This window comes from Brassica oleracea, chromosome C1 (assembly GCF_000695525.1).
Source record: "Brassica oleracea var. oleracea cultivar TO1000 chromosome C1, BOL, whole genome shotgun sequence".
NCBI lineage: Eukaryota > Viridiplantae > Streptophyta > Magnoliopsida > Brassicales > Brassicaceae > Brassica > Brassica oleracea.
The window spans coordinates 26,098,351-26,114,338 of NC_027748.1; the positions used below are offsets into that span (position 1 = coordinate 26,098,351).

The 15,988-nt window shown below is 36.6% G+C and overlaps 1 protein-coding gene across 1 annotated transcript; it reads right to left on the reverse strand.

Annotated features, from left to right (window-relative positions):
- Positions 1-10,967: 10,967 nt before the first annotated feature.
- Positions 10,968-15,956, reverse strand: LOC106336118. Its single transcript, XM_013774849.1, has 2 exons — positions 15,424-15,956; positions 10,968-10,971 (listed from the first exon to the last, which is right to left on the reverse strand). Exons 1-2 carry the CDS (start codon positions 15,954-15,956, stop codon positions 10,968-10,970), a joined length of 537 nt encoding a protein of 178 aa, XP_013630303.1.
- Positions 15,957-15,988: the final 32 nt, after the last annotated feature.

The following is a 15,988-nucleotide window of genomic DNA, read 5'->3' on the forward strand; positions in this document are numbered from 1 at the left end:
AAAAAATAAGTTATTATATTCTTTCATATTTAGTGTTCATTAAAGTCATGTTTATTATATTAAATACGAAACTCTATTCGTTTATAAATAAAAAAAAGTGTGAAGAATTTCCACTAATTGTTATCATCAAATTTATAATATTTATTTCAATTTAGTCAATGCTAAATTAAAGTAAAAAGATCAAAAGAAGATTAAGAAAATAAGAAGCATGTTTGCGATGAATTGTTATTTAATTATAGTTCAGGTGTTTTACAAATCATGACTATTTTATTACTGTAAAAAATATGGTAATAGTTATTAGCAAAAAAATTAACTTATGATTTTCATACGTTGTTATAAAATATATACATATTTACATGTTTCTATTTTTAGATCGGTTTTATTCGGTTTATTCGGTTTTATCGGTTATATACCGAACCATATCCAAATCCTACGGTTTTTAAAAATCAAATTCATTCGGTTTGTATGGTATATACCAAATCCAAACCATATTATCTATTTCGGTTCGGTTCGGTTCGGTACGGTTCGGTTTTACCATATTGAACAGCCCTAATTTTCTCCAACATGTCTCTCAAGAAACTTACTTAAATCCAATTCTCTTGTTCCAAATCCAGTCTGTGGCGGCCCCTATCTTTCCACAACCTTGTGACTTTTATTCCTTTTTCTTTTCGGTATGTTAACTAATCACTAATCGCTTCATATGATAAATAACCCTACTTGTTTATGTATTTTATGTAATTAACATCTATATGGTAGACTTGACCAATATTTTTATATTATCAATGCGTATTTATGAAGCTTGCTTGTATAATATAAGGTAAGTGGGAAGAGAAAGGGACCATCACTATATAAAAACTATGTCATATTGATATAAAGTGATAGATTTGTATTAAAAATCAGACAAATTAAAACACATAGTACCGCGAAGTATTTCATAATGAATAATTTCAGAAATAGTTACAATACAGTTAAATTTAGCCACAAATTAACCAGTACTCAGCCATATAGTAAAACGTTTGTAGCAGATATACAGCTTGAATTAGCTATTATTGGGTACTATGTAACTTACACATAACCAAACAATGATAAGTGTGATAGTAAATGTTGACTTTGTGGTAAAGTATAAACTAGGTCTCGGCAAAAAAAAATATGGAACAAAAGAACCGAACGAGAACCGAACCGAAATACCCAAAATCGAAACCGGACCGAAATCTTTAAATATCTGAACGGTTCCTATATTTCTATATCTGCAATAATTGAACCGAACACAAGTGAACCGAGAACCGAGCGGATACCCGAATATATAAAAATATTAATTATACATACATATGACACAACTAATTATATATTTATAATTTAAAAATATAATAAGAGTTCCAAAACTGTTTAAAGAAAACTAATTTATTATAAAGTATCTGAACTACCCGAAAATATTCGAAACTATCAGGAAAGTTTATCAAAAATATCTATAATCCAAAATATTCGAGATTTTTATCGGAATCATCCTAATTATTCAATATTTTACTCAAAATATCTGATATTTTTCCCGAAATATCTGAACTATCTGAAATAGCCGAACCAGAACCATAACCAAATGAAAACCAAAATTTTCCGTGTATTTTTCAGTTTCTAGTTTTACTATCCAAACCAAACCCGAACCGAGAATATGCCATTTAGTAAATGGATCCTCTAGCTCCCTACTTGAACTATCCAATATCCGAAATACCCGATCCGAACCGTACCGATACCCGAAATGCAAGGCCTAGTATAAACCGTCGATTCTTAGTTTGATTTAATTTAGAAATTGAATTGCCGATGTTTGGCAAATGAAGATGAGGCTCATCCCATCCTAGAATATTTAGAAAAAAACCACTAATCAAAATTGTAAGTATAATTGAACAAATTATCGTCATATATTATAAAAATCTAAAAATTTGTTAATGAGGCTCAAGACCGAATTAGTAAAACACATAAGATATAATATAAAAGTTTTATAAAACTCTCAAAATTTATTTTCTTGTTCATACACATCCAAATGCTTTTTATAGTCACTAAACACATACAAGTAAAATATTTTTATTTATTTTAAGTTAATATTTCAAAATCTAATCCTAAAAATACAAAAAAATACTATAACATATGTTATCAAACCCTCGACCAAGGACTATCATGACTCAATCTGCATTCACTCATTTGAAAATAATTCAATTTTTGTAAATCTAAAAGTTCGAGTTATTCACGTAAATGTCATTATTATTTTGTTCTTTTTCGAAAATGAGTGTTTCATTCTATCATCCTCATTTTTATCAAGTATTTACAATAATGTCATTTCCATTAATACACCAACCACCATGAACAATCAATTTGAAGCTCTTAACGTACCAAAAAGTTGATTTTTACTCTTTCTATCTCATTTCTTATGCACACAAACCACATCTCTTTCACTTTTTCTCTAAATTCATCCAAAAAACCAAGATTTTGATTCCAAACTTTGTAAGGTTCATATAGACATTGAAGCTCATGATTCTTGGTCAGTAACGAGTGAGTCACTTTTGTGGTGAAGTTCATCGTGCTTGGAGAAGCAAAGCAAGTAATCTCACAGGTTTAATGTCTGAAATCAATTTTTTTCTGGTCAATGCATAAGTTAGTTTTGCAATTGACTTTATTTTTTATAGAATACTTCCCGAGAAGTTTTCTTTGTTGTTAGATGAAGTCTTCTCACTGTCACAAGAAGTCTGCTTAAGTTAGTTTTTCAATTAACAATTAATTGTAAAAAATATAATATTAATGAAAAGACTTCTTGAGAAGTAAATTACTAGAATTCTTCGGAAGACTTCCTGGAAAACTTCGGAAGACTTCACATGTATAAAGTCTTGCCAAGAATTCTTCTAATGTATTATATGTTAGAAGACTTCTTGGGAAATCTTTTGGAAGTCTTCCAAACCCTATAATCAAATAACAAAGTAAAAAACATTTTTCTAACTTAAAACAAATTTAAAAAGTGTTTAAAATCAAGTTATTAAATAGTCAATAAACACATGTTAGTCAATTTTTTTTTTTTTTAAAGTTAAGACTTCAAAATCTAACTCTAAACATACAAAAAAAAATATTATAACATATGTTACCAAACTCTCAACCAAAGACTATCATGACTCAATCAGCATTCACTCATCTATGTTGAAAATAATTCTATTTTTGTAAATCTAAATTTGCATCATTTAGAAGTATTTATTATTACACGATTTCAATTTTTTTCCTATCAAAATATTTTTATAAAATTTATAAAGTACTTATAAGATCTAATCCATGAGAAGATTTCCTCAGGAAGACTTCTGGAAAACTGGGGGGGGGGGGGGACATGTATGATGTCTTCTGGAAAGTTTTCTAGTGCGTTATATGTGAGAAGACTTCTATGGGAAGTCTTTTGAACCCTAATCCAATCATATAACTAACTAAATAGCAAAAAACAATTCATTAAACTTAAAATCAACTTATAAAGTGTTTAATGTACACAAAACTAAACACATGTAGGTCACATTTATTTAGTTTTTAAAAAGTTAACATTCTATAATATAACCCTGAAAAACAAACAATATTATAACATATGTTACCAAACCCTAAACCAAATACTATCATGACTCAATCTAAATTCACTCATCTATGTTGAAAATAATTCAATTTTAGTGGTGATACACTAAAACTGTGTCTTTACTACTGCAAGATAACAGTGTAGATGTAGTATTTGAGATTCAATTCCAGAGGACCAGTTTACACTTTATCTTTATGAGTTCAATATTAAGCTAAAACAATATGGGGGTTTTGAGTTAAAGGTATCGTAAGAAGCAAGTAACAGATTGGATTAAAGTTTTCAGATGATTAAGAAAGCTAGCCTAGGGCGATGGATCAGATATCAAGCGAACATGAGCCAAACAACTATTCAAGGAGAAATTCCAAACAAGTCTAGAACTCAAAAAACATATAAAGTTCGACCCATTGTCGTGGCGTCTCCCCTTTTATCAAGCAATCCTAATGCCTAAACTGTCGTTTGGATTAGAATATGAAGACGAACATTAAGTTCAGATTCGATTAGTTCACAACTCGCCCTAACATCTACTTTTGCTGGCTAGGGACGAGTTTCCCATTCATGTTATTTCTAGCAACCTGAAACCCTTTTAATTAATAGATTAAACTTAGAATCAAGCACTAAGTGGTTAACTTGATGCAGGTTTTAAGTGTAACAATGAATGGAGACAATAAAAAAATAATTCGTATTTGTATTCAGCTCATGAATCTCAATATCCTAACACCCTAGACTAAGCAAGCTGACTACTCAGCCATGGAACAAAAAAACACAGAGATGGAGACTGAAATAAACATGGATATGAATGAAAAATACGTAAATATAGGGTTCAAGGGATTCTTCTCTAAATCGAGAGAGATGGCCTTCTCCCTTTACAAACTAGCAAATCCCCAAGGTACAAAGCTCTCTTGTCTGGTTTCTTCTCCAAAAATAGCGTAGAATAATAATAGAAAACAAGAAAATATATATTTTAGGTCTCTGGCGGCTGCATGAGATAAAATTGGGATGATTAGGGCAAATCTCGAAATATTAGATGTTTCTACAAAATCTCTGCCACTGGAACATGCACTTGGGTTGCTCCGCTCGGAACAACCAATCGGACTGCTCTAAGTGAAAAACTCCAAATTGCACTCTTTTCTGTCCTTTTTGCTCCAAGTGGCCTATCTTCCCTCATGTACAACTCCAGACCTGTAATGACTCGAAAATGATTAGGAAGACTCGATAAAGACTTGAAAACCAATTAGAAGACATATATACAAGATGTCAAAAACACCATATAACAATTCCCCCAGACTTAGATCCTTGTTTGTCCTCAAACAATGTCAAGTATCAAGAACAGGGAGCACTACAAGAAAAATCGTTTTGATAGCACTAGAGTATATCGTTTTTTACCTTTCTGCTATGGTTGACATACCCCTTAATTTAGATAGCGTTTGTATATTTGGAAACGCTATGATAGAGTGGTATATTCGGAAACGCTATAATAACATATGTTTAATAGCAGAATATAATGAAATGCTATATTTAACTTTTTGAATCCCCAGAGCCTAAACAAGTTTTTAATCCCTAAACTATAAACACAACTTAAAACACTAATATTCTCATACTATAACTTCGGATCTTAAATATAAACTCGAAGTTTACTCTTTTTAATCTTAATATATAACTTTCAAAACACAAGCCTTAAATCTCCAATAAAACTCTAACAATATAAACCCTAAACCACATACTTTAAGATATATCATAAGAACATTAAATCTCAAACTTTGAATAAAATATAATTTCCATAATATGTATCCCAAACTGTGTATAATATTTCAAATTTACATTATACAATTCAGAAATAAAAATAAAAACATTAAATAAAAAGCAACACAAAAAGATGATTATAGATAAATGACCAGATAATTCTTATTAGTTTTATTTTGGGCCTTTGATTAGTTTTGATCCAAAGGCTCAAAATCACTCTTTTGTGATCTTCCTCCTTCATTCTTATTGGTCCATTCTTCAAAATTTGGTTTATTATTTCTGACCATTTTGTAATCCAATGGCCAAGAATTCATCTTTTCATTTTCCTTCTTCTAGACTCTATCGATCTCTTCCTCTGTATCATTCTATTTATCTCCCTCACTGTCTCAAACACACACACACGATTCATGTAACACACATCTCCTTTGTCTGTAACACTCTCCTCACACACACACGAATCTGAAGGTGGAGTCGAACCCAGCGACCGCGGATCTGAAGATGCTTGACCACCGCCATCCCTTTCGCCACCGTCTCTCTCACCACCACCGGTCACCTCTCTCTCTATTTCTCTTTTAAATCTTGTTTTCTGTTCTCGTTAAAAGTGAGAAAGAAATGGTGATTGTTAGCAGATGTGGTGGTCATTGGGTTTACGGCTAGGAGGCGATGGAGAAGCTTGTGGTGTGAGCAGAGGTGGTGGTCATGGGGCTTGCGGCGAGGAGGCGAGAGAGAAACTGGTGGTCGGAGCAGAGTGGTGGTCATGGGGCTTGCAGCGAGGAGGCGGCAGAGATGTTGGTGGCCGTGAGAAGAGGTTGTGGTCATGGGGCTTGCGGCGAGGAACGGAGAAGTTCGTGAGGAGGCTGGCTCAAGATGATTAGGATTTGATTAGGTTTAATTAAAATTAGGTTAGATTAGATTTATTTTTTTAAACATTTGGTTTTGTGTTAAGTGTAAACCGATTCTTATCTTCTATCAAATGTAATTTATAATGTTTAATAAAAAAATAATTTATTATGTTTTTTAATTATTAAACCTACAAATATATAATTTTAAAATAAATAATTCTAAAATAAATAAATTTAATGTAAATAATAACGATAAAGAAACACTATTAAAAAATATTTAATTGCGTATAGAAAACGCTATAATATATAATAATAAGATAGCAAAGAAAAAAACCGCTATCTAATTTGTTTGACCTACTATGACGGGCGATGATACATCACTTCATAAACCGCTATTGTATCGTTAGATACGAAAAGCCTTTTTTCTTGTAGTGGAGAAAGGTTTGAAAGTGTGGAAACTCTCCTATTCTCAGCAACCATACTTTAACCACGAATCTCTGAACCATATAAATAGTAAAACTAGGACAACACACCCTTACCAAAACCCCTCTAACTGCTGTTCAAGATCGGCTTCATACTCTACATCTCAAACCTGCAAAAGCTACACTTACCATACAAAGCTCCTTTCATTCAATTAAGAGTTGCGTGAACTTCTCATCACAAGCATTATTCAGGGTAGACGGTCTAGGTATTGAACAAGCTATTTGATGGTGGAGTTAAGAGTATTTAGGGGCTACCATTTTTTGTAGGGGATGCAGGATATCGCGCAAAATAGCAAGAGAGGATAGATCCATTGATGTCCACAACCTCAACTCGTTTTTGCTACCTCTGGAATGATGTTTCTGCTCTATCTGGATCAACCGTCTGGCTATCAGATCACCTGCATGCTCTTTATGTTTTCAACTTGGCATCCTACTCTTTTGCTCGACTTTCCCAGTGGCTCATGTTTCTTTGATTTCTTCTCCCTTCTCCTTCACCTTATTCTGTTTTTTTTAAGACTGATATGGTGATGTGACGAAGAAGGAGGTATACATGATGGCTCTGAGTGCCACCGGTGGTTCTGATTTCGCAACCATTCTGGTTCTCCACCCCTTCTCTTGCGCAGTTCTTTGCTTATGGAGTGGGTGCTCCCTTAATCTGTTTGTTCTCCTTTCGGACTGAATTTCTGCAGAAGTAACGAGTAATAGGCTGCGTTGATCCTTTTCTCTCCGACCTTTTTGCACATATCTGCATATATGACACTGAAAAACAAATGCATGAAGGTGGAATAAAGGCTAAGGTGCAGGGTAGAAACTAGCTAAAGATGAGTTAGCCACTCAGGATCAGCTAGATGAATAAAAAGGATAAGAAGTCCTGAGTGTATTCTCGTTTCCCTGATCTAATGCCAATAATAAGAAGAATTGCAGTCAATATTAGGTTCAAGTTAAATGGAGCTGAGTCTTTCCAGTGTAACCTCGACAAGCCGAAATCTTCTGGAGAACCAAATGAGATAATGTCAGGGTGTTCTAGGTCCACATGTGTGTCTTTCGTCACTGAGGTCACTGAATAAGATAACTAAAGCACGAGGTGGTTAGTGATCAACACAGAATAATTTCCTAATTGCCACAAAGTTTTGACTGACTCGATCCTAAAAACTGACTCAAACTGACTCAAAAGAAAAACAAAAGAAATCAACAAGTTAGTAAACGACGAAAACCCTCCCCCAGACTTACTTCACAACGTCCCTAGTGTGAAAATAAATCAGAGAGAAGGTGAAAACAAGAATAAACATTTTTTTGTGTGAGATACTTACCTGAGTGGAGCGGGTGCTCCACGAAAATTTTGGGTGTTCCATCGTAAGATCTCCGCCTGGAGCAGTCGTCCCTTCAGCAACCCAAAATTTTTAAGTATCTAGGATTTTTTCTGCTTTTTCACCTGAGACTCAATAAACTAAAACAAAAATAAGCAAACAAAAACAAAACCAAATTATATTCAAACTTACCAGTGAGTTTCCTCCCACCAAGCGCTTGGTTTAAGTCACTAGCTTGACTTGGTTGGTTGAGCATGAGGGCTTGTACCAAAACAAGCTCCACAATCAGACATGTTCAGCTTCAAAACTATGCTCAACAACCCTTTCACAGCAGCTTCTCCTTTCTCTTTCAGCTCATGTGTGAGAATTACTCTGACTTTAGAGAAAGGTTTAGAGGTACCCTTGCACTTTACCTCACACTCAATGGATTTCTCATCACACAAGCGAGGTATAAAAGTCATCAAAGGGTCACAATTGACCCTTTTCTTCTGGATTTTTTCTTTCACCCTTGCATTCCCACTGAGTTTCTTGGTATCAGTGTGAAGATCTCCATCCAGGACTTCTTTGATCTCACTCTTATCTCCAAACTCCTTAGGAACAATTTTTGGATGTTCCCCTTTAACCACTGAGATGCACGAGGCTTATCAGATTTGTGATTTGGTTGGGACAGCCTTGTAAAAAACCTTCTTGCTGATGTTGGAGAAGAAGACTCTCTTATTAGGCAGGTCGATGATTTCTCCCACTGTAACCATAAATGACCTTCCAAAAATCAAAGGCATCTGATAATCTTTGCTCATCTCAACAACCTGAAATTCAGAATGAATAATACAGTCCCCTACTTGGCCAGGAAGATTGCGAATGGTGCTATAAGGGACTGTCGTGTAAGAGTTTGCAAAAGCCAGAGTCAACAGAGAATGCTCAACATCAACAATGCCCAGCTCGTTTACAATCACCTTTGAGACAAGGTTCACACTAGACCCGGAGTCACAAAGTGCTTCCTTTAATTACACTCCAGCAATGGAACATGGAAAAGAAAACTTTCCAGGATCATCAACCTTAGGCAATACTCTCAGTACTGGTGTCAATGATTCAGTAAAGAGAGCATTAATTTCTTCTTGAGTTTCTCTGAAATTTTTGAAGAACATATGTAATGGCCGAATCTCCCAAGCATGTTCAAATGAGATATTTTGAGGAAGCCTTCTACCCATCTTCCTAAACCCAGCCAACTGCTCTGCACTAATGGGATCCATAAAATGTCTAGGTGGAATTGGGTATGGGATCTTCGGAAGATAGACTCGTACTGGTGGAATCTCCGTAGGTTCGTCGGGAGCAGTCACTTCAAAGCTAGCAGGTTGTTATGTTCTCTCTTTTGCACTTGGAGCAGTCTCTACAGACAGTTGGTCCGGTTCTTTTCCCTCAACGTTCTCACATCTCAGCTCTGTTTCATTACAATGATCAACTCTAGGATTCATCACACTCTTTCCAGGAAGGGTACCTTGATGCTTCTTGACACTTTTAGCTGTTTGAGCAATCTGAGCATCCATCTTCCTTATGTGACTAGCAACAGTGTCGTACTTTGTACTAAGCTCGGTGAACATGTTGTCCATTCTGTTGTTGATGTCCGTGGTAACTTGATTCAACGCCTTGGCCTGAACCTGTTGACCCTGAAACAGTTGTTGCATCATCATACCCAGACCCTTCAGCTCATCTAGTGGAGCAGTCGTAGGTGCAGGAGAAACCTGTTGAGCAGTCTGCTGCTTTTGGTTCTGGAACTGGTTGTGCTGCGCCTGGCTCAGAACATAGGTTCTTCCTTGGTAATCCTTCTGATACCCCGTGTTCTGTCACTGATTGTTCTGCGCGTTGTCAACTGGTTTGTCTAGCTTAGGGTACGCAAAGAGATGAGCGTTGTTCCTCACGTTAGGGTTCGGGTGGTAGTTCTTGTACTGCCATCCTTGTCCTTTGACGTAGCTCACCTCTTGTTGATCGTCCACAGTGTTGTCTGCTTCAGGTGTGACATCTAAAGCATTGTTCTCTGGTGCGGCTTCTTCCATGATGAACACTTGACTTTGATTTCTCTTTATCAGCTGGTCAACCTTTGCCGCTAGATCGTGTATGCTGGTTACGTTCTTGGAGCGATCGTTCTCCTTGTTCTTAGTGAGTGAGCTTGACGTGTCATATAATCGAGGAATCTAGAGCATTACGAAACTCATAGCTCACTCCATCATAGAACACTTCCAGTATGTAAACGTCCTCAAACCCATGGTGAGGGCATTCCCTTCGGTACTCCTTGGAACGTTCCCAAGCATCATAGAAAGGCTCGTCAGTCGTTTTCTTAAAATTGGAGATGTTATGCCTCAGAGCCGTGGTTTTGGAGTTCGTGTAGAAGTGACTTAAGAACGCCGCTCGGACCTGTTCCCATGTAGTGAGGGAACCGGTTGGGAGAAAGTCTAGCCAGCGAGCTGCTTTCCCATCAAGAGAGAGTGGGAACATGGTGCATTTGATGTAGCCTGGTGGCACTCCATTTGTGCGAGAGAAGTTGCAGACTCTCTCAAAGTTCTCGATGTGGTCCATCAGAATTTTAGCTGCGCGGCTGTTGAACATCTTTTTCCGCACCAGGCCGATCAAAGCAGGCTTGATCTCATAATCGTGTCGAGTACAAGGAGGGGAGTTGATGGCGGAGCGAGTGGTAGGGAAGTTCCACAGGAGGTTCCGCTCTCCGATGGGAGCGCCTTTGTTGCTCAGCTTACTGTGCAGCAAGTTCAGCTGCTGCTTGCTGAGCAACTTGTTGTGCATTGATGGTCTGTTGCATCTGCTACATCTGTTGTTGCATGAGCGCCATTGCAGCAGTGAGATCATCCTGGTCTCTATTATCACCCATTGTGGTGTTAGTAGGCCGCGGGTGTTGACGGTTATGTCGTTCTAATCTTGTGAGCTCTTCGTTGCTAAGCGTTAATAATGGTCCTTGTGCGTTGATCCGAGTATGTCTACTGGGCATGCACATGGATCATTAGCTGCAACAAAGAGAGAAAAACAAGTTAGATGTCTTAGACTAATTATAGAACTGAAAAATAAAGGTAAATATATCTGGTCCCCGTCGCAACGGCGCGAAAACTTGATAGACTAAATATGTGTCTTTACTACTGCAAGCTAACAGTGTAGATGTAGTATTTTGAGATTCAATTCCAGAGGACTAGTTTACCCTTTATCTTTATGAGTTCAATATTAAGCTAAAACAATATGAGGGTTTTGAGTTTAAGGTATCGTAAGAAGCAAGTAACAGATTGGATTAAGGTTTTCAGATGATTAAGAAAGCTAGCCTAGGGCGATGGATCGGATATCAAGCGAGCATGAGCCAAACAACTATTCAATGAGAAATTCCAAACAAGTCTAGAACTAAAAAAACATATAAAGTTCGTGGCGTCTCCCCTTTTATCAAGCAATCCTAATGCCTAAACTGTCGTTTGGATTAGAATATGAAGACAAACATTAAGTTCAGATTCGATTAGTTCACGACTCGCCCTAAGATCTACTTTCTCTGGCTAAGGACGAGTTGCCCATTCATGTTATTTCTAGCAACCTAAAACACTTTTGATGAATATATTAAACCTATAATCAAGCACTAAGTGGTTAACTTGACGCATGCTTTAAGTGTAACAATAAATGGAGACAATCAAACAATAATACTTATTTGTATTCAACTCATAAATCTCAATATCCTAATACCCTAGACTAAGCAAACTGACTACTCAGCATGGAACAAGAAAACATATAATGTTCGACCCACTGTCGTGGCGTCTCCCCTTTTATCAAGCAATCCTAATGCTTAAATTGTCGTTTGGATTAGAATATGAAGACAAACATTAAGTCACAAACTGACTACTCAGCATGGAACAAGAAAACAAATAAATTATTTATTTTTATATGGTATATAATTTAATTTAAACAGTGTTAAAATATATATATGAGAAAAAGACAAAAATAGCACTAAATCAAGTTTTTGTTCCCAAACTAGCACTCAAGGTCAAAAGTCACAAAAATAGCACTTAATGTTTTATCAAAAGTCACAAACTTAGGGTTTAGAGTTAAAGGGTGGGGTTTAGGATTTAGGGTTTAGGGTTTAGGGTTTAGGGTTTAGGGTTTAGGGTTTAGGGTTTAGGGTTTAGGGTTTAGGGTTTAGGGTTTAGGGTTTAGAGTTTAGGGTTTAGGGTTTAGAGTTGAGAAATGAGGTTTTGGGGATAAGATTTCAAATTTTGAAAAATAAAAAAATTAAAATTTTCAAAGGATAAACTTAGAAATATGTTATTTTGGTCATTTTAGTTTTTGAGTGCTATTTTTGTGATATAAACTTAGAAATGTACTATTTTGGAGATTTGCCCTATATATATATACTTTTAATATGAATATCTATTAAGTTAGAATTTATATTCATATAGTTTTATGATCATTTGTGTCTTGTTATAACAAAAACAAATTAACCATTGATCACAATTTTTTTTTTTTTTGGCAACAAACATTAGATTCATGTTGACTCTGTAAACCAAATTGGTAACTCCGCATCCATGTGAACGACAAAAGATGGTTGTTTCCTAGCACTGCGTGCTAAGCTATCCGCCTGTAGGTTCTCCGTCCGGGGTACATGAACGATGTCTGAGTTGAGGAAATTTCTTTTTAAAAGCTTAATGTCTTCCAGGTAACTTTCAAATGCTGGCAATTCTTCTGGTTCCAAAACCATCTTCACCAATTGAGAACAATCCGTTGCAAACGTAACCTGGAACTGTCTTAAATTCTTCATACATTCCATTGCCCAAATTAATGGCTCCACCTCCGAATGTAGAGGTGAAAGACATGCCCTTACATTCCTTGCCCCTAGTAAACCATCAAAACCCTGTAAAGTGCTATACCAGCTTTGCCCTGAAAATAAATCATTGTCTTTCCATGAACCATCTATGAAGCACCATCGTCCTGAAGTCGGTACTGTGGGTCTGTTCTGTGCCTGACGCTCCCTCGTTTGATCTTTTACTACATGTGCCTCAGCCCAAAGTGTTGATTCCAATTCTGCTATTTTCAGTGTGTCCCTTGGATCAATATCCAGATTACTAAACACTTTGTTATTCCGAACTTTCCATATATACCATAATAGTCATGCAAATTGGTGGTCATCCATCCTTGGATTGACTCTCCAAAATAGATGATCCATGTTGGTGAAAAAAGAACTAATAAGAAAAATATTGGGGTTCGATGGTATCTTAGATAAAGCTCATACTTGACGTGCTGGAGGACATTCAAAAAACACATGGTTTATTGATTCCTCCGGGTCTCCACATCAAGCACAACATATATCCCTTTGTATTCCCCTCGTTTATAGATTTTTCATTACCGCTATACATCCTGAAAGGATTTACCATAAGAAATGTTGTATCTTCGGGGGGCACCGCACTTTCCAGCAGAAAGCTTTTAGTATATCCACTGTGGGAGCATTAAATTCTGGTGGTTTTTTCCTATCAGGATAGACCCATTCCACTTGATAACCTGATTGAACCGAGTATTTTCCATTGTTAGTGAAATGCCATCCATTCCTATCTTCCATCTGATTTCTACTTAAAGGTATACTTTCTATAATGTTTACATCATGAGGATCCACCAAAGCTCTGATTGCCTGTAAATTCCATGTTCGGGATTCCGAGTTAATGAGAAAATCCACTGTGAGATCCGGGTAACTGTTTTGAAGGTTTTTGTTTGCTAGTCTCGGGCGAGTGGCTGGGATCCAAGGATCATTCCATACTGAAATAGATGAACCTGTACCCACCCTTTTAATTAGTCCTTTACAAACCAAAGATCTAGCAGAAATAATGCTCCTCTAGCCATATGATGGGGAGTATGAACGGATCAGTTCTAGGGGTGAAGCATTCCTATAGTACCGTCCTTTGAAGACTCTTGAAAAAAGAGTATTTGGCTTCTCAATCAGCCTCCACAATTGCTTTCCAAGCATCGCCGTTTTAAAGACAATAAGATCCTTAAAGCCTCGTCCACCATTATCTTTAGGAACACATAATGTATCCCATGATTTCTAATACATAGCTTTTGTGCTTCCTCCTGGACTCCACCAAAACTGAGCTACTGCACTTGTTAACTTTTTAAGTGTAGCCTTCGGTAACCGATAAACAGACATCACATGATTTGGCAATGCCGTAACCACCGATTTAATAATAACCTCTTTCCCTTCTTTAGTAAAGACTCAAAAAGTCCATCCATTAACCCTATTATCCAAGCGGTCTTGTACAAAGCCAAACACTTGTCCCATAGATCCTCCAAGGCTTTCTAGTAAACCAAAATAAGATCTCATTCCTCCTATATTCTGGATTCCCAAAATATCTCTCAATTCTTGACGGCTGGATTCTTCAATTTTATGTCCAAATTGAATTGAGGATTTCTGAAAATTAATTTGTTGCCCTGAGACAGTCTCATATTCCTTTAGAATCCTAAGAGCATATGCAATGGTCATCCCCCAAGGGGAGTCCTTACCATTTTTTTATTATTAATTTTTTTTAAAATAGTTAAGGATTTATATTAAGAAGCTCAGTGCAATGGTGATATCCGATTAGTAGTCCTTAGAGAATTTTTTTTTTTTAAAAAAATGAAAAATTATTTTAAATTATTAGAAGTTAAAATATTACAATACATAGAATTTTAAAAAAAAGATACAATGATAAAACTTAAAATACACTAATTATTAATCTTCCTCACCAAATTTGTTCCAAATATTTTCGATTAAATCATTCTTCAATCGTTCATGTATTTGCCTATCACGAAGATTATTCCGATTGGGAAACATATTATTCAGATTTGTAGGCCTCTCGGTTTCGACCTCTGAACTTCTGGTGACGTCTCCTTCTGCAAATTCTGAAATATCGTAACGAATGTATCCATCTCGTTCATTTTCGACTATCATATTGTGTAGTATGATACATGCTCTCATAATCTTCCTTATCTTTGCCTTGTTCATTGAAAGAGCCGGGTTTTTCACAATCGTAAACCGGGCTTGTAGAACTCCAAAAGCCCGCTCCACATCTTTACGGGTTGCTTCTTGAACTTTAGCAAATAACTCTTGTTTAGGAGTTTGGGGGAGTGTGATAGATTGGATAAATGTTGACCATTTTGGATATATCCCGTCTGTGAGGTAGTACGCCAATTTATACGGATGCCCGCTGACCACGTACTTTACCCTGGGGGCACGACATTCTAAAATGTCATAAAAAATAGGAGACCGATCGAGGACATTGAGATCGTTTAAGGTACCCGGAAGACCAAAAAAGGCGTGCCATATCCAAAGATCTTGTGAAGCTACAGCCTCTAATACAATTGTCGGTTTTCTTGATCCACGTGTGTATTGTCCTTTCCAAGCGGTCGGGCAATTTTTCCACTCCCAATGCATACAGTCAATGCTCCCGACCATCCCAGGAAACCCGCGTGTCTCTCCAATATCGAGAAGTCGTCGAAGATCCGCCGGTGTGGGTCTTCGTAGATACTCATCTCCAAACAACCGGATGATTCCATCAGTGAACTTATGTAAACACAAAAGTGCAGTGCTCTCACCAATTCGGAGATACTCGTCAACCGCATCAGCTGCAGAACCATAAGCAAGCTGACGAATTGTTGCCGTACATTTTTGAAGCGGTGTATGACCAAACCTCCCGGTTGCATCTTGTCTATGTTGAAAGAACGGAATGTTCTCTGAGAGTTCATAGACAATACGCATGAATAAATCCTTATTCATGCGAAAACGCCGTCTGAACTGTGCCGAGTATGTCGCGTCTACGCTGAAGTAGTCATTCCATAAACGGTTATGGCCTCCTTCACGATATCGTTCTACATAAGCACGTCTCCGTCGATTATTTGGTTGGGGCTCCACAATATCATTGTATGTATCTTCGACGATTTGGTCGATAATATCATCCAATCTTTCGTCGACATCATCAGATGATGATGATGATGACATTAGTAGATATTCCTACGGTCAAAAAATATTAT

Coding starts and splice junctions, on each gene's coding strand:
- LOC106336118 (XM_013774849.1), bottom strand. CDS start 15,956: ATGTCATCATCATCATCATCTGATGATGTCGACGAAAGATTGGATGAT.